This window comes from Pipra filicauda, unplaced genomic scaffold, assembly GCF_003945595.2.
Source record: "Pipra filicauda isolate LSUMZ 115617 unplaced genomic scaffold, ASM394559v2 scaffold63_size3267554_pilon, whole genome shotgun sequence".
Lineage (NCBI taxonomy): Eukaryota > Metazoa > Chordata > Aves > Passeriformes > Pipridae > Pipra > Pipra filicauda.
Window position 1 is genome coordinate 1,507,177 of NW_024104798.1, and position 27,782 is coordinate 1,534,958.

At 43.9% G+C, this 27,782-nt stretch overlaps 1 protein-coding gene across 3 annotated transcripts in view; it reads left to right on the top strand.

Annotated features, from left to right (window-relative positions):
• The first annotated feature begins 1,776 nt into the window (after window positions 1-1,776).
• The window catches only part of TAFA4 (TAFA chemokine like family member 4), a 72,542-nt gene continuing 46,536 nt past the window's right edge, over window positions 1,777-27,782 (top strand). For 2 of the 3 annotated variants that reach the window (XM_027723043.2, XM_027723048.2), the window contains exons 1-2: window positions 2,278-2,378; window positions 26,758-26,893. In XM_027723043.2, coding sequence (XP_027578844.1) covers window positions 26,814-26,893 — 80 coding nt within the window. In that variant the 5' untranslated portion in view covers window positions 2,278-2,378; window positions 26,758-26,813. Of the gene's footprint in view, window positions 1,918-2,277; window positions 2,379-26,757; window positions 26,894-27,782 lie in introns of those variants that run through there. The other variant, XM_039388363.1, reaches the window with a different exon arrangement.

The window sequence follows — 27,782 nt, forward strand, 5'->3', positions numbered from 1 at the left end:
CTGGGAGGGGGGTCCTGCAGGGCACAGTGGATGCCATAAATATGTGAGTCACACCAGGTGGAGGGGATGGGAGCTCAAGCCTGGGCGTTGACCTCTCAAAGGAAATAGCTTTATAGGGGGTTAGTAACCAGGTGTGAAGGCTCTGCATCTGTGGTGCTTGTTCTGTGTCATCAGCAAAACGTGGCTTTGGATGGGGATTGGACACTGTGGGCCAACAACTGGGAACCTGAGCCATGGCAAGGTCAGGGGGACCCTCAGAACCCGACATAAAAGAGACGGACTAAAGCATCCGTCCCTCTGCTTGGCTTCCTCATCTGTAAAACAGGAATTGATCAGGGATATCCTGAGGATTTAGAGATATCTGGAGACCGCTTTGGAGGCATTAAAACCAGTGAGCATAATATCTGCATTTCAAAGTACTCTTTGGACCTCTTAATTCATTTTGACAGCAATGCTGCACAAGAAATGTGGCTGCCTCCATTGTCTGGATGGGAAAACTGAGACTAAGGGATGGCAGTTGTGGAAGGAAATGTGAGCACAGGACAGCACCAGGCCAGAGAGAGCTGTGAACTCCTGTCCCCTGTGGCTCAGCAGCCCACTTGTAAGAGCACCCACAGCTGGTAAACTGCTCCATCTCCACATACCAGGGGGTGCTGATCCTGTGTAATCCCTGTCTGATGTCCTGACCAGTCTACTTTCAACAAATTGTACTCCAGGCAGAAAGAACAGACCTTTTTTCTGCTGATTTCTGTCTCCTGTCCTCTAAATCATTCCCTTTCCCATCAGTACATCCAGTTCTCTCCCTTTCCCCCAGATCTGCTTCTCACATTTCTATATGCAACCTTGGAGCTCCCTCCTCTCTCTGCCTTTTCTGTGTCCCCTTTTCTAGGCTCACTAGAGGTCTGGAGGGGTGTTAAATGCCAGGAGCAGTAGGCAAGAAGGTGACAGCTCCTCATATAAGGAATGAGATGGATATTTGACTGTATCATAACTCTTGTTGATTAAAAGAGCATAGCTGAGTTGTGCTAACATGAGATGAGGGAGAGCTAAGGGGATATGGACCCTTTCTTTCAGGCTAAATGAATTTATCCAGGATGTGAGAGTCTGCTCCTGTATTATTAATTTACAATGAATGGTGGTGTGAAAGCTGCTGAGATTTTTACTGTTTTTCACTTGTGCACTAGAGAAGTTGCACAAAGACAACTCGAAAGACAATATGCAATTCCACAGCAGCAGCCAACGAGTGATTTCCTATGATGAAAGTAGCCTGCCCTGTTCCACAAGGCATTTTTTCAGTGTTTCTTCCAATTTAAGGAATGTTTGTCTGGGAGGATGATGATTTGTATCACACCAGGATTTAGGTAATATAGCCGAGATGAACCTACTGTTGCACTGAGCCCTACGGTCACTTACGGTGAGACACTGCCCTCTCTCACAGAAATGGGACTCTATACATATTTAAATTCATGACTCCCACAGAAGCACGTATTTGGACATCACTGTTTAGGCAAGCACCAGAGCTACGGGAGAAACTGAGGGTGTAAAGTGAGGTGATAAAGGTTGCACAGAGTCAGCGGCAGAGCAAGAAGCAGAATCCGTTTCCCAGTGGCTGCTGGAAAAGCTGTTGAAGTGACCCCGGTTTTGTAGCCAGGGAAACACCATCTTTCATTTTTCCCATTTAAACTAAATTTGCGAAGGCGATGATTTATTGATAACCCACAGGACTGTGGGGTAGGGGCAGCAGCGATCAGACATGCGGTAAGAGGCGGGGGGAGGTTGTGGTCCTGACCCCCCGCACCCTTCTCAAGTTGCGGCTGTCTCCCAAAGATGCTGCGAACTCCGGTTCGGCTGCGAGCTAGAAAACGTCTCCTGTCTCTTCCCTCGGCTGAGCAGCGACCACTCGGATGCTGAAATAAGGTCAGGGCTCCGTCAGGCGGCTAAAAACCCGGGCTGAGGGAGGGCTCTGCCTCTGGAAGGCAGGGCGATCTTCCCCGGCAGCATCCCGCTGCCCGGAGCCGAGGAAGGGAGGGAGAGAAGGAAGGAGGAAGAGAGGGAAGGAGGAGAGGGCACCTCGCCCGAGCAGCGCTGGCTCTGCGCTCGCCGTGCGCGGTGGGGTCAGGTACGGGGGGAGAGGAGGTGGGAGAGGCAGCGAAGCCGTGACACTGCGCTTCCAACCCCGTCTCTGAGGAGGAGGAGGAGTGGGAGGGGAGTTCCAAAGCCACTTTGGGCGATGCGCCGCTACGTGCGGGAGTCTGTGCGGAGAATCCTCCTGGTAGCCTGAACGCCGGGTGCGCTCCCCGCTCCCTCGTGGGTAATTCCCCCTTCCCCGCACCTCGCTCCTGCCTCCGCAGCCGCTCCTCGGACGAGACGGCGGCCAGGTGAGCGGTACCGGGGAGCGGAGCCCGGGGCCGGGAGGTGCGGGGCTGCGGCCGGGGATCCCCTCCGGCTGCCCGGGCTGGGGCTCGATGCGGGGCCGGGCCGGAGCTGGGGCTCCCGTCCGGGAGGGGCTGGGCTGGGCTGTGTCCCCACCGCTGCCGGGGCTGGTGGTCGGTTCCGCGCGTCCCGGGCGGGGTGTGTGTGATCCGCGCCGGGGGGAGGCAGCCGGGAGAAACATCGCTTCGTCTGCCGTGTAACTTGTGTCTCGGAGCGCAATTACCGGGAGTGCGGTGGCTTAACAGTGGCTTATCTGTTCCCCAAGAAGCCATGCGTGGCTGGCGGGCTGCCCGGCCGGGGGCAGCGGGATCCCCTGCTCCGGCACCCCCCGCGCCGCAGGTGTCGGGGGTGTTTGCTCTTCTCAGTAGGTGTGGAGAGAACCCCGCGGGCTGGGCAGGCTCCGACGCTGGGAGAGTGACTGTGTGAGTGTCAGTCCGAAACACTCCAAGTACTGATGTTAAATATACCTCTCTACTAGTGTGTCTGCACGCAATTCATTTACTGCCACCGTTATTTTAGTGATGGAGGTGTCGCTAGAAAAGGGATAAGCTTGCTCTGCAAATACCACTCTTTCCCCCCCTACTTTATAAAAAGGTTTATAGTTTCAGCTACCGATTTCGTGGCTCCTGAAATACTTTCATTTCCCAGATCAGTTGGTTTCTCACCACTGGCAATTTCATCTTTCTGAGTGGGAGATCTCGAGGATTTACTTTCTTTTAAAGAGGGCTCCAACAGTACCCTCTCCTTTCAGCGAGGCATGTGTTATATCCTGACCACAGCAACTTCACTTTGACAAAAGAAAAGCTGGAAATAAGCACTTAAGAGATGCGACTTTCCCTGTTTCAACAAGTTGCTTTGTTCTCTGCTCGCGTAATTTCCTCCAAGACGCGCGGTCATTGTCGTTAGTAGATGATGTGGTGATACGTGTGATGTTAAACCTGCAGTCACCGGGGATTAATGCACGGGCATGACATCACCGACAGCCAATGAGGGGATGGGTTTGGACACGTACTGACCCAAACTGTCTTCCAAACTGATGTGGTGATCCTACCATGCTCCTAAGGAATAATGCAAGTTTGGTGGTTTCCTAGCATAGTGTGACTGTATTTCTCGGTCTTGTGTCCTCTTCTGAGACAGTCACCGTTCATTAAACAGCCTCATGTCTGTAGTTAGTCTGGTTGGTTAAAGGTTTCAGTCCTTGGGAAGAGACTGTTGAATATGGACATATTAGTTCCCTGGCACAGAGAGAGATAATGTGACTGAGCTGGTTTCTGACAGTATAAACAGCCAGAGTTCTAAGCCCTTGTGTCAGGAGAACTACCAGAACAGCATGTTTGAGCACACAGTGGTTTCACCTGTAGTAAATTGCCTCCTTTGCCTTATTGCTTGGAGTAGAGCTGCTCACGTGGAGGTTGGCACAGACCCCGTGCCAGGGGAGTGAGGAGGGAAGCCGTGCAGCCAGGTGAATGCTACCGCGGCTGGTGAGGCAGGAAAGTGAGTGTTCCCTGCTGCGGCTCCTGCTGCGCTTCACCCCGGGACCTCGATGTCTCCGTGCTGCCAAGGTCTAGCAGGTCTGAAGCCCTCGGCCTCAGTTCCTGTTCCTTTGCTCTAGGGTTGCTAAAAAACTCAGCTGTCTTGGGTGGCTTTTGCAGAATTGCAGCAGATGTTGCCTGGCATGGTCTGGCTCCTGAAATGTGCATTTCGGAGTTCAGGCTGCCTCTTCTGCCTAATGTTTCCTTAACAGTCGTCATTCGCAGCAGACTCATCCAAGTCCCCTGCAGGTCAGTCAGGGGCTTCCCCACAGGCTGTGCAAGACCCTTTGTGTCACTATCACAAATATTTGCAGACAAATCGCTTATATTACCTTAAATATTTCCTGTTTGCTAGAATTATTAATGCTGAGAGTAAATTTTTTGCATACAGACTTCATCCCTCAAGTCTTTTAACGTTTTTTGTTGTAATTTATATGTAGGTACGCACACACGTTCCCCTATCAGTGCCGTTGCATCGAGAGCCCTCTACACTGAGGGACCCACACAGACTGTTAGCAATATGACTGACATGCCTCAGAGTTGTGTGTGATCCTTATGCCTTCGTTGCCAATAAGACGTGACAGGATACATCTAATGAATTACCTTTAAATTAGAAAGCAGTAAACAAGCCATTATTGGATTAGAGGAATATTAAAATTAGAAGAACGTTACAGTCTTTTGATATCCTGTGGCACATTTTTACCAGCTAGGAAATGACACAGGTTGCTGCAGAGAGAGAGAGGGTCTCTAGAGAACTGTAATGATTTTCATCTGTGTGAAATAGATTTTTTTTAATGCTATTACTTAGTGTCTTATGTTTTAGATGATGCTGCAGCAGATTTCTCCCCCTCCCCCCCCTCTAGTTTCATATTGATGTTTGATATATTTGTCTGAGTGACTTTGGTACTTGTGGAAGGTACAGGTTTGATGTACTCTGATGGCTAAAAAGCTCCTAATTATTGAAGAAAAACACAGGCAAAATGAAACAAGAGCCTTGGTGATAGATTTTAGTCCAACACTGAAGAGCCCTCTGCCTTGCCAGGGTGCAGAGATTGTCTGGGTTCATGCCACTTATTCCGTGGCCCTTTTCCTCAGCTGCCTAGAAGGCTGATCCAGCTCTGGTAATTCTGGGATATTATTCTAACTGCATAAAAAGTTTCACATTGACTTTACTGAGACCCTTAAGAACTAGATTAAATCTACCAGTTCTCCTGGTCATACAGCTCAGGTGCAGGTGTTACCTGGTACTGCTTTCCAGATGTGACTGCTCTGGATTAGATATGAACTGGCAACTGGTTGCTGGTACGTGTGAGCAGCCCCTGATCTCCCCTTGCCAATTTTCTATTAATTGAAGGCCAGCACCTGCTGTCCTCTCTCAGGCAAAGCTGCCCAATTAAGGAGGGGGCTGTGAGTGAAAAGAGCAGAATTTGGCCAGTACTCCTCAAGTGTTACAAAAAAAAGGTACATATTTTGTATGTACATTTGATGGAAAAATATTTGATGAAAAGCAGTTAATTCTCAGGTTCAAGCAAAATAAAGTTTCTTATGAAATCTTAAAATTATTATGTTTATTGCCACCTGTGTTGGCCATTGAAAAAAATAAGCTCAATCTAGAACTAAGCTTGAATTTGTGGGTGCAAAAACTGGTTTTGTTTGGAATGTCAGTCTTTAATAACACTCTAAGACCAATCTTTTATTGTTTTAAACTCACTATCAATATGAATATGGATCAACAAGGTACCTTGGAGTGCTAAGCCTCATTTCAGTCTCCTGAGGAGAGCCTCGAGCATCCTATTTTTTCCTGGATTTTGGAAGCACATTCAGAATAAAGATCTCTCCTATATAAATACTTTTCATCCAAGGTATTGGATTTTCCTTGTCTCACTCTCACAGTTTATGGCCCTGGGACTCCTTGCCCCTTCTCGAGGTCTAGTAGAACTCCTTCAGCATCTCTTTTTCCCTTTGAAAAATGTGATAACCATCATGCAAGCGGTTGCTTTGAAGCGGGTGCCAACCCTGCAGATCAGAAGATCACAGCACACTTTCACCTGAGGTCAGGCAGCTCGAGCTGGGCTGCTTTGCAGTGGCAAAGCATCCTGAATACTTGCAAGCAGTGGGGATTTCTGTTGGACTGTGCCACTCAAGCCTCTTTGCTATTCTGAGGAGGCTCATAAGGAGGAACAAAGCACTGCGGATTTCGCCAATTTTCCTCTATTTTGTATTTTCCAGCAGTTATTTTGGAAAGGCTGTGAGCTGAAAGGCTGATTTTCTCGGACTTGGTGCAACTGTGCCATAGTAAAGCTCAAACGAGGAAAGTGGTATTGGGTATCTCTGTGACTCCAAAGGTGACCTGTTGTTTTTATTGCCCCTTCTGTTGTGTTACAATTTCAGTTACACTTTACAGGGAACATCTATGGAATGAAAACTCTGGTGGGGTCAGGCCTTTCTACTAGAAGGATATTTCCCTCTGCACAGCCTCAGTACGAGTTTTCTCCCTCCCACTTTTAAAGTAACAGTTGTGTTACGTGTGCTGTGAGATGTAACAAGGATAAATATATTAAGGGGCAGCAATCCCATCCTTGGTGTTACATGATGGTAAAAGATGGTTAAAGAACTTAGTCCTTGATACTCGATGCAGAGCTCTTTCCCCTTTCTGTTCTCCAGCAACTTTTACCAAGCACAGCTCAGCCATGTGCTGCATCCTTCTGAGCTGAAGGACATGGTCTAACTGCAAACAGCCTGTTTCTGGTTCTGGAAGCAATAAACCTTCTCCATATAAAGGAGGGAGCAGAACTCTGATGCTTTAGCTCCTCTTTGTAGGCTTTTTTTTTTCCTGACCTGCAAGAAGCTAGTAACTAAACCAGAAGCATTTGAGCAATGCCTAGATGTGGATAAACCAATTAACAGGAGTCCTTTCAGCTTTTTAAAACAAATTGCAAATTTCGGGTTCATATTTGCATAATTCAGGTTATTAATTCATGTGTTTGCATTTCCTAAACTGTGTGCCAGATTCCCATTTGGCGTGAGTTTGAGTGTTAATCTCAGTGTAAAGGGGAAAAGGTGGAAATTGAGTTGTTGTAGGAAGCACTGAAGGGTTAGTGATTTTTCTTTTTGACAAAATTAAATGAGTTTCTCTCTTTTCTGAGTCATTTCGGTGTCACCTCAGGTATTCAGTGAGAAATTCAGAAACTCTTAATTGATAAGGTACCTCGTCTCTCCTATATGCATCTCTGGGATTTATATATATTGTGAGTTAATAAAACTTCCAGCACACATTCTGTGCATGTGTAATTAAGGAGTGACTGCCCCTCGGTGTCATTTGCTGTGTTATGTAGATTCCAGTTGTGGGGATGATGGTATTTTATGCTGTCATATAAAAGCAGGAACATCCCTGCATGAGTGAATCTGTTTGAAGGACCAGGCTGGGGCTGGTTTAGTCTAGAGAGCAGTTACCCTCGGATTTCTTTGCTGCTTCCATTATTCAATGAGAATTATGTGTGTTTATGATAGTCGGATCAGCAAACAGAAGTGCATTGCAGATGCAGATATATTGTGAAGTACAGCGGTTTACATTAATGGGAAGGATTTATCTTGTTGCTGTGTTGAATTTATGATGCCAAGCTGTGATATTTTCCTGTTTCAAAAATGTTATATTGCAGTGAGTTGATACCAGGGTGATAAAATAAATGTTTCTTTTTTAATTCAAGCCACCGTAAGATGCTAATAATGTTGGAGACAGGAAGAGAAATGCCGTATTTCAGAAATTAATAAAATGCATCTGTATTATGATTTCCTGGCAAAATTAACTCAGCTTGGGCTCCTAAATGAAAGTTCTTGTTATGTTTGAACTATTAAACAGGTGTGGTTGAGTTCTTTAATGGAAGTACGATTCTATGACACAAGTACTGGGGTTATTATGCCCTGCTTAATTTAGTCTTTGGGACTCTGTTCCCTATAATTTACAAGGGCATGTAGTGATAGGACAAGGGGGAATGGCTTTAAACTGAAAGAGAGCAGGTTTACAGGGTATTAGAAATTTAGATATTAGGAAGAAATGTTTCATGATGGAGGTGGTGAGGCCCTGGCACAGGTTGCCCAGAGAAGCTGTGGCTGCCCCATCCCTGGAAGTGTTCAAGGCCAGGTTGGATGGGGCTTGGAGCAAGCTGGGCTAGTGGAAGGTGTCCCTGCCCATGGCGAGGCAGCTGAAACTTTACGGTCCCTTTCGGCCCATATCATTCTGTGATAATTCTGAAAAGAATATAGAGAAGCTCTAGGTGCTGGTGCTGGTCCCTTCGCTGGGCATTCAGGCAGCTCACGTTCCTTGCTTGTTTAATTCCAGTTTGCTGGCAAATGCTCAGCAGACAGGGTTACTAGGAAGGAAGGAGTGGTCATGTCTTGTCCTTTGCTGTTACCTCCTCCTCTGGCCTTGCCAGGGGCTGTGGCAATGCCAGGGCTGTACTCGGGATATCCATTTGCCCTGTTCCTACAAAAGGCAAGGAAACCTTCATGAGAGAAGGCTGTTGTGGCTACTCTGCTCTGGGGCCACAGTACTGCTTCCTCCCCAAGGAAAACCAGGATGCAACAAGCCAGTGGATTTAACATTGGTCAGGTGGTGTTGATGTTATGAAACTAAACCTTTTTGTCTCTGTATATGTGCAGCTGTGCCTCACTCCAAGAGCGTTTTACTGGTTTCACTGGAATTGTCCCAGCATGAATACAGGCAGCTGTGAAAGCCTGATCCTGACTGTCTGGCAGGCTCGTGTTCACTGCATTACTATTTGTGCTGAGCACTGTCAGTTTAATGACTGTGAAGCACCATGGTTAGAAGTCAAGTGCTATAAAATTTTCCCCAAACACAGATCTAGAGCAGTGAGTGGACCCGCACATAAAATAGGTTATTGAATCTAAACAAAGGATTAGTCATTTTGTGGAATATAGAAAGATTGTCATATGTGTGTATTCCTCTAACTCCGTTAAACAGTGTCTCTGAACCTTTGAGTTAATACCCATTATTTGGAGGCACATGGGAGAGTATTTGACATTGGCTCGTTTAGCTGAAAGTAACTACTGGAGTAACAGTTTCACTGTGGAAATACCAATTATGGGTGTTTGGGCTTAGCACGGGCTGAAGGGGGAAAAAGAAAAAAATTATTTTAGTACTAAATTATACCCATATTTTTGGTGTGCTGGTGAAATGATTAATTCTGCTTTTGTTTAGTAATAGGTCTGTTTCTGTTCATGGACCATTAAAAGAACATAATTACTTTAAAAAACCTGCACTGACTGTCTTATAGTAAGAGAATAGTAGGTAAAATGGACTATCCCTCCTTTTCTACACCAAATTGAAATGGAGGGATGGGTCTGAGGTGAAGCAGGACAATTTCTGGCAGAATTAGTGTAACCTTCCACCTGAGAAATGAATAGGTTCATTTAGTTCATAGTGTTAGAAATTAATTGGTATTGAACTTATCCACATACTTAAGAGCATTTCCCTCCAGAACATTTCCTTCCTGTAGATGTTTCTAATGTAATTTTATGGTATACATGTCAGTTTAACAATGGAAGAATAGTCACAGAAATCCTAAACCTTTAAGAATAATTACTGTTTATAGCTCTGAAAAGGGTTCAGCACTTTAAATACAATTACTCATCCTGCCAGTGTGTATCATTCAGCTATGAAGTGCTCCAGGTGCAGTTTGCTCACAGGTTGCACCCCAGATGGGTTGTGGTTTTGGGTGGATGAACAGGTAGCTGCATTCACCCAGTGTCTTTGCTTATAGCTGTAAGAATGAGAAGGAAAATGTGTCATTTAAGCAAAATTCTTGGGTTTTGTAAGTATTAGGCATTCTTTTTCCTGACCATGTTCTTCAACAATGAGTAAACAAATTATTACTCCTAAATCTTGCTTGGAAATGCAGTGGAGACAGGCAGCTATTTATAATTTGCATATATGGAATATGCTTAATTGTATTATGGCTAAAAATCTGATATACCTTCTGTGTTTTCCTCATGTAAGAGGAAAAGTAAAGACTGAGTAAAGCCAAACAGGTTTTATTTTAAATGCCTTTTTTTTTCTACAGCAGAAACATCTTCAGTTACAGTTAATGAGTATTATTGTCTTTTGTTTAAATTCTTTGTTACAGATGCTTAGAGCAAAAGGGCATTAATAATAAAAAGACCTTCTTCTCTGGAATGTCTATCTGATAATGGCCTGTATGATTTAAAAATAATGCTGTAAAATAATTGGTTTTCAAAGGAATAATTTTGTATAACTAATTGGAGGGCAAAAGGAAAATCCGCATCCTCCAGACAAATGCAATGTCTCTTTAAATACCCAAACAGTTTTTCCTTCTATCTTTCCACCCTCAAGACCACAATAATATCAAATCTCATTCAGGTTATACTTAAATATGACCAAACTGATAATTACATTATTACAGAGAAGGGCAGGATAGCTGGAGGGTGTGTACAAGGTGCATTAGTACTGCAAATAGAAGCTGATTTACTTATTGATAGTGGAGACACGTTTTAGTCACTTTATAGAATTAACAATTGATCAGCTTGTTAGGTTCTAGTTCTTCATAAGCACAGCATGTTTATTCATTATTGTCATTACACGGTGCAAGCAGCTGAGGTCGTGATTAGTAAGGCAAGATCTAAAAAAATTTAAACTCTCTTAAATACAACTTCTGCGACGGGCAGTGTCTGAGCAATGCGCCGATTCTCCCTGCTCAGAAATAAATATAACATACACCTGCCCGGTTCATTTGCATTTCATTTACATTTTTCAGAACCATCAGATTTAGTTATTTCCCAAATGCCAGCGATTCAGGCTTGTAAAAGTACAATAAGATGGGCGACATAAAAGCATTACTTTCAGATTGCCTCGGTCACTGTAAATATCCACCAATCTATAGTATTGCAACTGATAAACGAAACAAGCTGCTGAAGGAGAATGGAATGATGTTATTCCAATAAATATATCCATGATTGTTTGTTACTAAGCATAAGTTATATCTTGTAAATCAGCATTGACTTAAGCTTGAGCAAACTCGATAGCAAAAATTCCCACAGAGGCTTCTCCTGCTGTATATGACTAATATATTAAAGAAGATAAATAGTCATTTTTAAAACTTATTACACAGTAGGATTGAACACAGGAGGAAACCATTTTACAAATCTGAAAGTTAAGGTCACCTTGAGAAGAAAAGGACACTTAAAATGACTGGAAAAAGTCTGTTTCCTCCAGAAATTGAGATTCAAGTTTACTCTTTTCACGGTGTCTTTTATAAAGCTTTAGAATCCCAAGTGTAAAACCAGAGTTAGTTTTGATGTGCAAATATTTCAAAACTGTGTAGTGGATAGCCATTTAGACACTTGCATCTAACCAGTGCTACAGATTAGCTTCCCGTCTCATACTAATAAATAAAATACAGAATAATAAGTAATAAAGAATAAAAAACAGAATATGAAGCTTTTTTGATAGCGACATTTATAATATAACCCAGTATTAGGGCTGAACTTTCTAAAACATTTAATTGGGCTGTCATAATAGTTTTCTACTTTTTCCTTTTTCTATTTAAAAGCATTTTGAAAAATTATCATGATGTATATTTTAGTCATACTGAACACTGTCAAGCTTTTGGTTCATAATTCAGACTTTCAGGAGTATGAAAATGTGCTCAATAGCATTTTCTTAGGGCTTGCTAATAAAGTTAATGAAATATTTTTCTATTAGTCAGTCTTATCATAGATAATACTGTTCCCTTGTTTGAGCTGTAGCAAATCAGGACAACATTGATTTTCTTTAAGAGATGAATAATGAAAGATCTATATTCTTAAATATGTAGATAAAGATAAGTAACTTAATTAAAAAATTATCAGTGGAAGGTAGTAAGATGAATTAGCTGTTTTAATTTGTTGTATATGTCAATATGCTGCAACATAACCTGGAGTTTTACCCAAAATCCATTTATGATACCTTTTTCTTCATTTTTTCAGTGTAATTTCATAGTGCCTTCAATTGCTTATTCTTTTGAAAATCGCTCATGTATAGGGAATGTTAAATTCTTGGAACTATCTGCCCCAACTTCAGCTTATGTAGGCATTGAATCTGCAGATGTTTGATGTCCAGAGCAGCGCAGCCTGATGAAAATAGTTCTGCTCTGATCAATAGTGATGTTTACAGGCTCTGTCTCCAGCGGTGGAAGTCAGGTTACGAGCCTGATTGTTTTTCCAGTGACTGGCAAATTCTGCTCTTTGATCACATGTGCTATGAATATCCGAGCTGGCAAAATTCCAGGCTAAATTGCTTGCTATTTTTTGACTAGCTTTACAAATGATACATGATGGATAAAAGGGACGTCTCCGGGCCTCCGTCTTTCCTCCAGTGTTGCTTTTAATATCGAGTAGACATCATCAGGGTGCACAGTGTAGGGGAGGAGCTGTTAGGAGGAGCTGCTCTATTAAGATGTGGTAGTTGATCTTATTTAAAGGAGGAGATAAACAGCCCTGTGCTGGAAGGGCTCCTCTGTGCCGCACACCGTGGGGTTTTTTTTGGTCTCACATTAACGGAGCAGGCACCCACACCCGTTCCACTGGTGGATCCTCTGGTGGGAATAATTGTGTGTATAGTGCTGTGCCTAGAATAAGACTTTCACAATTCTCATGCTTAAATTCTAAGTGACTCCCAAGTCGTGCTGGTTTTCAAGCTTGAGTCTCCAATCTCAGTGCAGCTACAAATACATGATTTGACAAGCACGGCTGAGCTTCTGCTTCAGGTCCTTGGGTCACTGCCTTTCTGTTGCAAATGCATTGTCCAACGGCTGGTTAGAAGGTTTTTTTTTTAAAAAAAGGCTGTTTTTTCTAGACATCTCTGTTAGCTATCCAGGGTAAGACAAAGCTGGTTCACAAAGATTTTCAGGTTTTTCACCTTCTCCTCATTAGACTCAAGGCTGTCCTGTTTGAAATGACTCATCTGGGTGATGAGAAAAGGGGCACGTTGTAGGTAGGCAATACCTGTTATAGGAAGGGATTGGGGAGAGACTTTATAAAATCTCTGTTGGGATGTTTCTGTAGAGCTTCCCTGGGATGGTTTGACAATACAGTGTGTGATTTGGGCAGGCAAATTTTATTCTTCCTACTCCACCCGGTAATGCCCTGGCAAACTGTGAAGCGTTGAGGAGACATTGGTATCCTCCAAGCTTCAGGCTTTACTTTGTTTTACTTTGTTTTATTCACTTTGTCTTGCTATAGCTTTTGATTAAACACATTACTTCTGTCACTGAGTGAGTAACAAACACTTGCCGTGGATTTTGCTCCATTAGGAGTAATGGATGGGAGTGTTTCTGGTCCAGAACAAGACTGTCAGAATCCAAGATGTAAATAAGAGCCAAGGCAAATTAATTGCAAACCTGTCAAGCCTAGTCTGTCTGTATTTTTATTACACGGTGTCCAGAAGATCTTTCTGGGAGATTGTTTTTTTAAAAATCCTGTTCCTTGTGCAAATCCAGCTGAAATTTACCCAGGCACAGCAGAGGTACTGTTACTGGTCCTCTGTGCTAAGGGAGCAACCTCTGGATTCTCCCTTTAATTCATCATTTTTGCTCCACACTGTACAACACACAGACAGCATATGGTTGTGGTTCTGTATTTTGGGACATGCATCTCAGGAGACCAGTGGGCCAGAGGTCTCTGGTGGATAAAAGCTCCAAGGAATCTCAGATAACCTGTGTCCAGACTGTTGCAATGGAACTGAAGCCAGGCTTGAGTGCTGCATTCGGAGAGCTCTGCTAACTTCTCCTGAGTGGAGAACAGGAAGCTTCAGAAAGCAATACTTTCCAGTTAGGATGACTGTCGTAGGAATATTCCATTATTAAATAAGAAATTTTTCATATTCTTGAAGACCAGATGCTGAGACCTTCAGGTTAAAAAGGCGATAGATTATTTATGCTGTACTGCTATTGTCGGGTAATAAATTGGATGGTGCTATTGCAAGCAGAGAAATAATTAAGAATTCTGGTACAATTGAGCAGTCAAATTTAAAAGGACAAAATAATGGTTTAAGAATCCAACTGTCTTTGGCTGGAGAGCAAAAATAATTTAAAATGATAAACCACACCCTCCATTGCCCATTTATTCTGTTTTACACAGCAGTGTCAGTATTCCAAGTGGGTTCTTCTGTCTTTCTGACGTACAGAAGCTGCTGTAAGACACTTCATACTCACAAGTATCTCCTCCAAATCACACAATCTGAATGAAGCTGAACAAATAAGTACCCATAAGTACCCAAGTATTTATTCTATTTGCCCAAAGGCCTCAACTTAGAAAAAGAAAAAGGACCATGAGAGCAAAATTAGGGTGGTTGCACTTTCTAGAAAATGTCCTTTGGGTTTGGCTCACCAAACACTTTCTGTGAACAGAGGATGAATTTTGGCCATTTAGGGGAGGATAGAGATGGACAGAACTTTATCCATGGTTAAAAAATGAAGTATTAGACTAAATTGACAGTAGATAGCTACATGAAAATGAATAGGGTTCGCCTAGTGAATGGAACAGCTCTAAATTAAAAGTCTGTACCTTTCTTTTTGGATGTGGTGGTACCCTCTGGTGAGTGAAGGTTCAGTTTTCTGCAGCTTCTCTTGCTAATCTTGGCCAAAACACTTGCCACTGAGTGATTTTTTTCCATTTTTTTTTTTTTTAATTAAGGTTTCCATTAAAGTAGAAGACTTAAATTCCTGCTCTGGTCCCTGAGATGTAGCACATTTTTAATGACAGCAGTTTTTAATCTAAACCAGTCCCGTGACTGTCTTTGCTATTGGCCTTCCTCCAGCCTGTGTGACTGCCTTGCCTTGTGCCAGGCTGTGGAAATGTGTGCAGTAACCCTAGAATTTGAATCGATGATGCAACCACTCCATAGGCCTCTTAAGAGATGTATCTCACAGTGCAGGAAACTCAGGTGGGAACAGTTAAAGCGAGAGAGTTTCACTTTTGTGTTCCAGTTCATCAATCTTTAAAGAGACACGAGCAGGTCAAATGGGTCTGACACTGATCGATGAACAAGGAGAATCCCTTTTTAAAGGAATCACAATTCATCTCCAATGGGCAATTGAGAAATTAAATAAAAAGATGCAGCCACTGGGGTCCTGGTGGGGGAGAACTTAATTAGCTCAGCCCTCACATGCTCTTTATTGAGTCATCCCTTGGAACCCATAACCCAGCCCGACCGGGTTTTTGCAACCCATTATGTTTTTGTTCAGTGAGCTCTTACTGGGTCTGAGAACTTGTCTCTGACTAGTGCCTGCCATCAAGAAGGGCATCCCTGCTTGGCTTGGAGGACAGTTCCCTGCAATGTGAGAACAACCAACCATGTCTGTCCCCCAGTCTCTCACTGAAGGCTCCTTACTGTGTAACTGCCTCTCAGGGACACACACAGGACACGGTCTGGTCACCACCTGAAGGGCAAATGTCTGTTGGTCTGCAGCTCAACAGCAGCACAGCAGGACAGCAGCAGCTGTCTCAGGACCTTGCTAAGTGCTCATGATTGCTCTTGTTTGAGTTACATTTGAGTTAGAACCAGTGTACTAGTAAGGGTACACATGGCAATAGTAAACAAGGCATGTTCAGGGTATATTTTAATGGGATTATTGGTTAGGAAAACTTCTGTAAGGTTGTATGTAAGATGAAGTGACTATTCAGTTGTGTATCTGAGGCATTTCATACCTGTTGCTAGTTCTAATATAATTGAAATTTGGAGGTTGCTCTCTTTATTGTAGTTAAGTTTGAGTACCTTTTCCCCCAGGACAGAAATTCACAGATCATTTACTCAAAAGTGGAAAAAATGTGTATTGTGGGGATCTGAAAGCCAAGGTTCTGTGAATAGTCAGAAATCAGAGAAATGGAAGACTTCTGCAATCCATTCCCTGAAAAAAAAGATTCGGCAGAAATATCTGAGTGTCCACCAAGGTGGCTGAAAATACTGATTTTTAATCTGATGCCAATATCCATAATATCATACAAGCTCAGGAAGCACAATCCAGCCTCTGTCAAACAATATCTCATTGCTAAAAGATTGAACTAAACATGTCACCAAGTTAACTTTTTTCTCTGTGAATCTTGAGACTTTTTTTTTTCATAAAATCTCAGTTTCCTGGATGAAAATAATTGGAGAAGATTTTTCTTTTCTGTTTTCTAATTATTTTATAAGAGAGTTAATAGCTCACCTGTAGCAGTGATGAGAAACTGATTAAAAGCTGATTGTTGTCTACCCTGAAAATAAACAATCAACAGTTTGTTATTTTCACGGATCTCATGTCTTTAAGGCACTCATAATTGCCTTCAAGTGAGGCACAGAAAGTGGGGGGAATCTCATGCTACATTTCCAACCCTGAGCATTTCAAAGCATAATCAAAATTATACCACTTACCCTTCCCCCTGCTCCTCCCATCAGTCATGCACACGATCATGAAGAGGCCTTTGCATGAATGGAGGGGCAAGATAAAAGCAAAAATCCTTTCTAGGAAGATTGGGAAATGAAAGCCTGAATTTGAGCCTTCTCTGAGCTTTGTGAAAAGGAAGATTACTATTTTTTTCTTTTTTTTAAAAAAGCAAAGAAGAAAGTTTCTAGCTTTAGCCATGAGGAGGCTGTTACTCATTCAAAGCCTGGCTGTGGTCATACTTCAGCCAGAGAAACTGGCTGAGCCTCCTGTATGGACACGTGCTCTTGAATCACCTGTGACAGGCACTGGAAGGAGGAACCTCTGACTATTCAGGTGCTTGAGGGGGAAGTACCACCCTAACAACACCTATTAGTGTTTCTGAAGAGCAGTTACCAGCTTGCTGTGGCTGCTGCTCTCCTGTCCTGGTAGTGCAGCGACAGGAAAAGTGTCTGGGACTGTTCTTACCAGTCCCTCAGCACCTTTTGAGGTTTTCTCCTTGTTCATTGCAACAGTAGCCAGAGCTCTACCTGGCTTCCTTGTGCCTGTGAAAGGATGAAAACGGCATCCAGTGGATGATTAACCTGCTCTGAACAGGGAGACCTTTTCCCCTGTTGATCAATATGAAACTCAGGTGGGGTCTCTTTCCCTGCCTCCCAACTGTTCTCTTGATGCTCACAGACAGGCTGCTGCCAAGCAGGTCAGCTTCCCAGAGGAGTCAGGAAAGATGCTATGCAAGCAAGAAACAGAGAGGGCTGAGAAGGGACAGGGGAAGAGGCGTGAAGGATTGGGCTGGAATAGGGAAGGATGAAGGAAATTCTTTCTGGAGGTGAGGAGCAAAATGTGATTTATGGGACTTGCGAAATTCTCTTGCACCAGGGAATTAAGTCCCTGGTGCTGCTGGAAATGAAAATTGCTGAGAGTGTTACCTTATATATTTATATTGGGATTTGGAGTTTTTCTGGTTACAAAGGAGAAAAATGGGGTCCTGCTGGAGGGAGGTGGAGTCAGTCCATGTACAGACTGTGCACAATGCAGGTTCACTCTGTGTGATGGTCTGTGCTTCCATCCAGCATGATGTTGCCCAACCACAGAAAAGTGAACACAGCTCTGAGATTGGCTCTGAATATGCTTTTGTTCATTTAACCTGAATCCAGACTGAATAAGATTGGGATCTCCTTTAAAGTGCAGTTGTTTATTGACCCAGCTCCAAGTCTTCATGCCACACAATTGGCTTTCTAACTTATAAGCAGTATTTTGCCTCTGTCATTCGATGATGTAACACTTTATACTTTTAATTAGCAATTCCTGAACTAGTGGATCAGGAACCCAGTTCTGGAATTCTCCTATTCAATAGAGCAATGGTTTTCTAAAATAACTCTGATAAGCAAAGAATGTTTTTTAACACTGAGTAAAAAGCTCTGAACCCATAGCATCAAAGTTGGGTTAAAGCTCTTTGGCCTGTGCCTCTCCCCTCCTGTACAAGTTTAATTCTTTGTTATTACCACAAAAGATTCTGCACGGGGCAGAATTTTAAACCAATCCCAAGCTGACTGTGTTATTTTGGTACCAAAATGGGAATACAAAAAATGTTACCTTTCAATTTGCTAGTAGTTCTTCTACATACTGCCCTGAGCCTGGCAGAGACAGCACAGCACAAGGTACTTTGCTATTGGCTTATGTAGTGGATAACACAGGTGTTAAAAAATGTGTGTTCAGCCCATAATTGCACTTCTGGAAATTTAGTGCTGTATTTATGAAATGCTTTTCCTTAGAATCTTTTAATAATTAGATAATGAGTCCCAAGTGGAACAATTATCTCATATACCCAGACAGTTGGGATTCTTCATCAGCCAGTGTGCATCCACTGCTCATCAAGCATGTTTGTGTTCTAAAAGCAAAACTGGCTATTCTGTGTTTTCCTCTTGGAGCATTTCAGGCATTGAAACAAAGGCAGAGACCAGGTTACATGGATGACACAGGAATGGACAGACACTGTTGCAGTCAGGGCCTAATACAGCTTAGGGAAGCATGAGTGGACATGCTGTAACTATTTACCGTGAATAAGGTGGTTTTGGGAATAACAAGAGAATATAATATTCTAATGCAGTAGAACCAGAAAGAACCAAATTTGGTTGTATAAGGACCCTGAGAACCACCAGAAAGATATCTACATATAGCATGCACTGACCCACCTGCATGAAAAAAACAACATGTGGAGGTTTCTTTCTGCTACAATTTTCCTCCACTAACCTCTGATTTGATGAGTGTCTGCATTCAGGGTACTGGAGATGACACTGAACAGTGACTATCTACCTCACATGTTCCAGCGGGTTTTTTTTGCTCCAAGGCATAAAGGAGATGGATTCCTGTTACATACCCCAAGCAAACATGTCATCCAACCCTTTGGAGGAAGAAGGGAGCCTTGACCACCCCACATGTTCATCCAATTGAATCCAGGCTTCAAGAGATTTTGATTGGCTTGTACCACTACTTTTCCACCCTTAGACACAGAAAGTTTCTCCTCATATACACGACTTAATCTGTGCAGAACACTGAATTTACTTTCATGCTATTTGCAGTAGCTACAGAGAGCCACTTCTTTAAATCATGCCCTTCTTTAAAATAAACCTCTTCAAGGAGACAGTTAGGTCTTTTTTTGACTAAACAAACACAGCTACTCCAGTCTTTCTTTACCACTTGCACTTGCTGACTCTCTTAATTTTCATGTTATTTCCCTGTGATTGCTACTTGTTCTTAGTTTGAATGGCCACCCTTAGTCAGTGATGATCTGCTTCTTGCACCCAGAACAGGTCTGGGACCTCCCAGTGCATCATCCACAGGCACAGACAGACATGAATTTTGCTCCTTCAGCCCTCCCATCCATTTGTCCCTCCTCTGAGCGATCTCTGCAAAATAACCTACCAGCTCACCTGGGTCCCTGGTGAGTGGGAAGAAAGTTGAGTGACTTGTTCTAGAGCAGGTCAGGTATCTTTTCACTCCAGGGAAGAAATTAAATTCCTCCGTCAGTTCAGGGTATAGAAAACAGTGTTTTATGGCTCAGGACAGTCTGTACAACAACTTCAGTGCTTTGCTACCTGGCAGGCAAAGTTTATAGTAGGGGAAAAGGTGTATTTGCTGTGCCTGGAACATCCTGCTGAAGAGACTTCTTTCAAAGGCGTTTCTCTCTCCATTTTTTTGGTGTGCTCTCTGCTTTAGATGAGTACTGCTCTGCTTCTGGGAGGTCAGCTGGGAGTGGAGCAGGGCACTGTCTCTGCTCTCCCTCCTCTTTGAACAGGGTTGAAGCAATTCCTGCTCTCCCTTGAACACAGTGCCTGAAGCCTGCCCATCTCTTAAGCAGGCTTTGCTCTGGGGGGGTGAAGATTTTGAGCTGCTGTGAGTGACTGAAAGTAGCTGGATAATCACAAGGAAAAATTCTTTCTGATAAAGATAGTTGAAAAGAGTTGAAATGCTGAGCTGTAATGAGATCTCCTGTGTTGGCTGTGCACATTGGTAAGTCTGTGCAACCTTAAAAATGAAATCTTGATGGTGATACCTCTCTCTTCAGGAATTTACTTTGGCAGAATGGTTTTTTAATGCTGAATGGAGAAAAGGGTCTATTCTGCCTCTGTTCTACAGGTAGAATAGCTGTACTTTACTCTCTGAGCAGTCCTGTTGGTCTTGGTGAACTTTTTGCTGGAGGAAAGATGAGAACTCACTTTGAGTTGAGAGAGCAGATTCTAAAACGTTTTCCCAAAAATTAATTTTCTAAATGAGATTCTGTTTCATTCAGATGATCATCTCATACTCAGAGATTATTCTTTTGGACCGCAAGTGATCAGTTATTTGTGCCAGCATGACTCATGTGCTTCATTTTCAAGTCTAATTCTTGCTGTGCATATACAGTTGCAAGCTGTGAGTTCTGGTGACCACAGGTCCCCAGAATGTACACTGGAGCTGGTGTATATGAAGAAGTTACTGTTTCCTTGCCTGGAAAGGACCTGAACTAGCCTCATTTCAAACTGCTCCCTATACTGTGTGGACTTGAGGTTTTGTGGCAGTCCTCTAGGTCTCACCTCCAGTCCCTCACTTGAATTTGTTTTCTGATTCTGCTGTTGCTGCTTCTGTGTGACCTGAGCTCTACTGAATCAAATTTAGAGTCCACAAACTCTCACTTAAAATGAGTCCAACCGAAAAACCTTTCCAGAGATCATCCACTCACGTCCCTATTGTGACTCGAGCTATTAGCTAAGGAGGGCTGTGGTGTCTGGAGCAGAGAATTAGCGTGACTCAGGCATATTTCTCCCAGGACATCATCTTAACATGCCCACTACAGACAGAAGGTTTGTTCTCATCTTTAAAGGAGGTGGTGAGGACAGATACAGCCTAGAGAACTCCAAATGCTGCTGAAGACAGACTCAGTTCCCCCCAAACATGTGGCACACAGGATGTCTGTCTGTGTGTGGACGGTCTGGCTGCTGGTGTGGTCGATACCTCATGCTATGTGGATATAATAGCAGTTCAATTCATCCTTCTTAGGAGGCTGTGGGTTTTATTTCCTTTAGCTTTCATTTGGTATTGTTTTCTTTTCCTCCCCATCTCCCCCACTTGCTGTTAAAAGTGAGATTTTGAAATATTCCTGCGGAAAGGGCCAACTAGTGGTGACAGACTGAGCTGCCACCAGCAGAAAGTGGTGTCTAAATGGAATGTGATGTTCAAAAGTTGCACATGAAGTTTGTTGGGAGTGTGCTGGAATCTGAGAGGTACTGGGCATTGCTGCAGTTCCCCCATGGTTTTTAGGATACCTGCCTGGCTTTCTCAAAAGCAAGGACGCACACTTGCAGCTTGCTGCCAGCTTGCTTAGCTGATTTTCATGCTGTCAAAAGAGCATTCTCACTTCAGTTTGCTGTGTGGAGCTCGATGTGACAGGGCCTCCCTCCCTCAGAGATACCTGCAGAGAAGCAGAAAAGTAGATGTTGACTCTGGGAGTAAAAGGGTCGAGGAACTGGGCCCAAAGAGTTTCACTTTCTTGCACTGAGATTGGTCTTGTGCTACCTTCCAGTACTTGAAGGGAGCTTACAAGAAAGATGGAGAGGGACTTTTTACAAGGACATGTAATGACAGGACAAGGAGGAATGGATTAAAAGTAAAAGAAAGTAGGTTTAGATTAGATATTAGGAAAAAGCTCTTTATTGTGAGGGTGGTGAGGCCCTGGCCCAGGTTGCCCAGAGAAGCTGTGGCTGCCCCATCCCTGGAAGTGTCCAAGGCCAGGTTGGACAGGGCTTGGAGCAACCTGGTCTAAGTGGAAGGTGTCCCTGCCCATGGCAGGGCGTTGGAATAAGATGATCTTTAAGGTCCCTTCCAATTCAAACCATTCTATGATCCTGTGATCCTACTACATGGGTAACTTTGTGTCCTTCCTCAGTTTGCACAGTGCCTTCCCACCCAGTGTAACCCTTATTTGGTGTAAGAACTGTCAGAACTGAGGCCTTTAAAGACCTGACATGTCCCTGTGGGATGTGCCAGCTGGGAAAACAACAGGAATACATCAGGAGGTACAAGCTGCAAGGTGCAGTGTTTAAAGCGAGGTTAATTAACTCTTGGAATAACTTGGCCGAGATGGATTTACTGACGCTTGAAGCCGTCAGATCAAGCTGAGTTTACGTGGCCTGATGCAGAGCTTTCTGGGTGAGGGTCGAGTGACTAAATTTGGAGTCCCAGAGCATCATTTCCCTGTATCAGCCCATTCCTGGGGACTGACAGGGCTCCCAGAGGAGACCTGCGAGGAGCCCGTGCCCGTGAGCACTTCCCTGCGGTGCCCAGACCCCGATGGGAGACTGAGCGGAGGGAACCTGTGACAGAGACGTGTTAATGTGATTAATGAGGAGCCCTAATTGTCGCGGACAGCCCGTGCCGGCGCAGAGAAGCGCTGCCGAGCGGCCCCGCGGCGGGCGGGGAGAGCATCCCTGGGGACCGGGGCGGCTCCGGCGGGGAACAATGAGCGGGGTTCGGCGGAGCGGCTGTGCGGACGGGATTTAATGAGATTTCCGAGTACAGACAAGAGCTGGAAGCGTTTAATAGCTCCGATTTAAATTATTCATGGCCGGGCGGGCCGGGGCTGTGGGGGAGCCGCTGGGGCGGCGCGAGGCCGCCAGGGGGCAGCATCGCCCCGCCGGTGGAGAGAATCCGTTTGGATGGAACCGGGATAACGGCCCTGGAACCGGGATAGCGATCCCGGAACAGGGATAACGGCCCTGGAACCGGGATAGCGATCCTGGAACAGGGATAACGGCCCTGGAACCGGGATAGCGATCCTGGAACAGGGATAACGGCCCTGGAACCGGGATAGCGATCCTGGAACCGGGATAACGGCCCTGTAACCGGGATAGCGATCCTGGAACCGGGATAGCGATCCTGGAACCGGGATAGCGATCCTGGAACAGGGATAGCGATCCTGGAACAGGGATAACGGCCCTGGAACCGGGATAACGGCCCTGGAACCGGGATAACGGCCCTGGAACCGGGATAACGGCCCTGGAACAGGGATAACGGCCCTGGAACCGGGATAGCGATCCTGGAACCGGGATAGCGATCCTGGAACAGGGATAACGGTCCTGGAACTGGGATAACCATCCTGGAACTGGGATAGCAATCCTGCATCCCAGGATAGTGATCTTGCATCCCGGGATAACCATCCTGCATCCCAGCATAACAGTCCTGGAACTGGGATAACCATCCTGGAACTGGGATAGCAATCCTGCATCCCAGGATAGTGATCTTGCATCCCGGGATAACCATCCTGCATCCCAGCATAACAGTCCTGGAACTGGGATAGCGATCCCGGAACCTGGATAACGATCCTGGAACGGGGATAGTGATCCTGCATCCTGGGATAACGATCCTCCATCCCGGGATAACGATCCTCTATTCCGGCAAAGTGAGTCACCCGCTCACGGCCCCAAAGTGGCCGCGGGCCGAGGGGTAACATCATCACAGAATCACAGAATGCTTAGGGATGGAAGGGACTTGAAAGATCATCCGGTTCCACCCCTCTGCCATGGGCAGGGACACCTCCTGCTAGACCAGGCTGTTCCAAGCCCTGTCCAAGCTGGCCTTGAACAGTTCCAGGGACGGGGCAGCCACAGCTATGTAACACCTAGTCTAAATCTCTCCTCTTTTAGTTTGAAAACGTCCCTCCTTGTCCTATCACTGATTGCCCGTGTAAAAAATTGCTCCCCCTCTTTCTTACAAGCCCCCTTCAAGTTCTATTGCTGAATACCTGACCTGTTCATAGAGGTTTAGCCCTGAAATGTAGCTCTGGGTTAGCCAGTTTGTAGTGGGGGATATGGCCAAGAAGGTGTTCACTCTTACTCTTTTCTTGATTTTTTTTTTTTGTCTCTGGCTCCCCTTAAACTCAAATAGCAGCACTTTTCAAATACATACAGTGACCAGACTAGATCTTTTTTTCCCCCCCCTTCTACGAAATGCAGATGTTGCTCTGTTTTCTCTTGTTCTCTTGTTCAGTAGGAGGTAAGATTTTAACCAGGCTGAAAATGGGGTTAAGCTCAGGCAGGCAAATCCCCCTGTACAGTACATGGCCCCCAAACTGCTTTCCTCTCTCACCCATTGCTTTACAGAGAAGAGGAGTCTTTTGAGGGATGCACTGTTGTATTATAAGTGAGGAATTACTGAGAATGGAGAAATTAAAGCCTTTTAAATATTTAATGGAAGAAGGTTTTCTAAATTATTTAATAGCTTATTATGAATGATTCCATAAAATGGTTTGGTAATTTATTCTTTACAGAAAGTAGCCTTAAGAAGCATTTTACAACATGTAAATATTGGTAGGAAATGCACCTAATTTAAAACCCTATCTTATTCCTACTGTCAAAGGAATTATACAGCGCCCATACAGTTTTCAAACAACTTTAAGCCTTTATTGTTTCTGTTCTTGAAACACTTCTCTGGCATAGGGAAATGCTGTTTATACTGATTTTACTGAAGTGCAGAGGCACAGAGAACAGACTGTGCTGAGACTGAGGCACATCAGATCTGACCATGGCAATTCCTTGGTCACAGAAGCCGTAGTCTTTGTTTTGGGCATGTGGATGCCCTAAATACTGACACAGGGGAGTTGTGTAGCCTCCGGGGTGACTCATGTGCAAAGCAGGAGCTGTTCATGGCCAGCCTAGGTGTAAATACTGAGAGCCCTTCCCCTCTCCAATTCCCTCTTCCTTCTTTTCTATATATTTAGTGGAGATGGAGATGGGATTCAGTTGCCCACTGACTAGTCATTGTATAAAAATCAAATGAACAGCTCTGCTTTCCAAAGTAATGCAGTGCCCTAAGATGAGGTAGAGACCAGCAGCAAACCCACTGTTCACAAAACACACAGAAAACATGGCTTTGCCATGAAAAACCTGGAATTCCTTTTACCCTTATTAACCAAGTGAGGCTCTTGCTTCTGTTCTGACCTGTCTCCTTTATTGACATAAACCACCTGATGCTGGTTTCAGGAGTTTGCCTTAATCTCCCCTCAAACAACCCTATTTTTAAAAGAAATATCTCTGCCTGGAAGGCATCAGAAAGCCTCAAGATATGCTGGTGGCTGTATCATCTGTCACTTTTGCTGCTTCCATTTAATTAGAATGAGCTGGAATAATCAATATTTCCTTGTCTTTTACAAGTGTTTAACATGTGTTTATAGAACAGGTTACAGCAATGTTAGTGTTTACCTGTAGGTGCATCTACACAGGGTTTTATTTTCCTCTCTAATAAAAATTATGGAACAGATAAGCACTAAAACCCAGGTTAGTGTATTGCAATATTGATTTCTACAAGAGCATTGTAAGAATATATTTATCTACCTGTCCTATTATGAAATGGGTAAAAATGTACCACATAACCATTTCAGTCAGTCAATGCTATATTGAAAAGCCTCTTTGTTTGTTCTTCTCAATAGGCCTTTTGAGACACACTTTTTTTATTTTTATTTTTTATTTTATGTGTATTTGTGGAAGAAAGGACTAATGCAGGATGGTAGTGCTTTGTCTTAAGGCATCTCTTTGTCCACATTTTGTTTTAATTACAACTGTTGTGTTGTGATTTTGGCTCACTTTGAAACTCCACATTGGAAAGCAAAGAGAGAGTAAAATGTGATTAATTATAGTTTGCTGGCCTGGCACCTCTTTAATGCCAGCAATTACTCTATTTTCTCATGGCATTCTGAACAAAAAGGAGCTGTTAAGCCCAGGCTGGACGGAGCTTTGAGCAACCTGGTGTAGTGGAAGGTGTCCCTGCCCATGGCAGGGGGTTGGAATGAGGTGATCTTTAAAGTCCCTTCCATCCCAAAGCATTCTGTGATTCTATGAGTGTGTTGAGCCACGGGCTTCTGAGAGGTGTCTGCCTATGTGCTTTTATGACCCTAGAGATGCTTTGGCCTCCGATGTGGTGGTGTAATTTTGTGTTTCTTAAAAGCAAATTTCTAATTGATCAAAAGAAGAGTGAAATGAAAAGAGTGGTGGAGAAGATGAGAAAAGGTTATTGTCACCTCTCCATAGTGAAGACCACATTATTATTGCTCTCACAAATTGCACTGTGTCGTGCTTTCTATAGCAGAAGGTCAAGTTGCGCCCAGGGATAGAAGTGAGAGAACAAATATAAACAACAAAAGCAAAGAGACTCAAATGTCTATAAAAGGGAGTGTTTGAGCTGGTTATTCTGTGGAATGTGTGTCAGTACTGCTGCACAAGGGTCTCCATGTAATGATTTCAAAGGGTAACTTCTGGGTACAGGTGGGCTGGGTGTGAGAGGTGATGCTGGAAGCAAGGGGAGACAGAAGTGTCAGAGGGTGCAGCAGTGCATTGATCACACAGACACGCTCCTGTGGATGTGACCCTCTGCTCCTGAGGCAGCCACACTCCAGGGCCTTGGCCAAACCTTTATGAAGACAATGAAAGATTTTTTCCCCTTTCTCTAATAATCTCTGGTTCATACTGTTAGAGGCTTCATGTAATCATGTGGAAATGTGTTTGCACTATGGTGGAGTCTTAGACCTTACAGCTTTCACAGCATTTGGGTGGCGAGAGGGCACATGGTTATAAAGCCCCAGCAAGCTGCATGTTCTATTTGTGATTCCTAGTACAGTGAACTCTGCCTTTAGTTAATGCAGTGATAATTCAGAGCTGCCTTACCACAATTTCTCTGTGTTCTTGGAAAGAATAGAGCAATACAACTGCTGTCTTCTGCCCTGGATTGCACTGTAGATGGCACTGTGAAACAATGAATTTGGTTACGGAGATGTATTTCACAGCACCACTCCAGACGTTAATTGCAGTGTAATATGACTTTCTTTCTAGGTCCCCAAAGTGAAAGAAAAATTCTGAGATGCAGAAAGTCTTATTTGCTGCCGCAAATGGGAATCTGGAATAACTATGAAAAACACACTGAAATAATTGTGTTTGACTGGAACAAAATTCTTACAAAGTCCCCAAGGTAAGAGCACTTTTTATCTTTCAAATGACACTGAAGATTTGCTGTTCTGGTGAGCAACAATATCCACTTGAATCCAATAGAGAATGAAGGCTTGACATTTCTGGAAGCAGCAGCCCATTGATGCTGAAGGGCTCAGCACCCCTTGCTGCATCTGTCTGCCAAATTTCATTTTTCTCCTGCCTTTTCAAAGATCTTCTTGTATTTCTTTACATTAGCAGGCTGAGAACTTGAGTCCTGTCTACCTGCAAGGCAGACCAAAGTCTGAAAATGTATCATTTGTCTGGTACTGGATGCTTTTAGCAGCCTTTCAGTTTGGATATAACTAAGTTGATGCTTGCTAGTGATACAGTTATTCCTGGACTTGAATATTCTTGCAAAGGGGTAAGGTTACCCTGTTACCCTGATGAACCCTGGTTCCACATTCCCTGTCTAACATCACAGCATGGTTTCATAATCTGGGAAAGCTTTTGAAATTATTTCAGCACACAACCATCTCTACTGAGACCAGTTTTGCTCCTGCAGTGGGAACAGTGGGAAAACCTGGGTTCACTTAATTGCTGAAATAGCAGCTGATAAGCACACAGTGCATGATTTGAGACTAAATACCTGTCCCTTCCATTAACTCCTACCAGTAATGGCACGTTCAAAGTGCCTGATCTGTGGTATTTAATTCCTTGGGTTAAATCCTGCTTTCAGTCACACCTCAGGAAATCTGTAGGAAAGTTCCTGCCTTTGTTATGATACCACAGAGTGAAACCAGAACTGGAGTCTCTGCTATTTGGATCAGATTCCAGTGTTTGCATTTAGAGCAACAGACAGATGGGATTGCAGGATGAGCAGATGATGACATCCTATTTAGTGATAACTGGTGCATGAGCTGCAAGCTCAT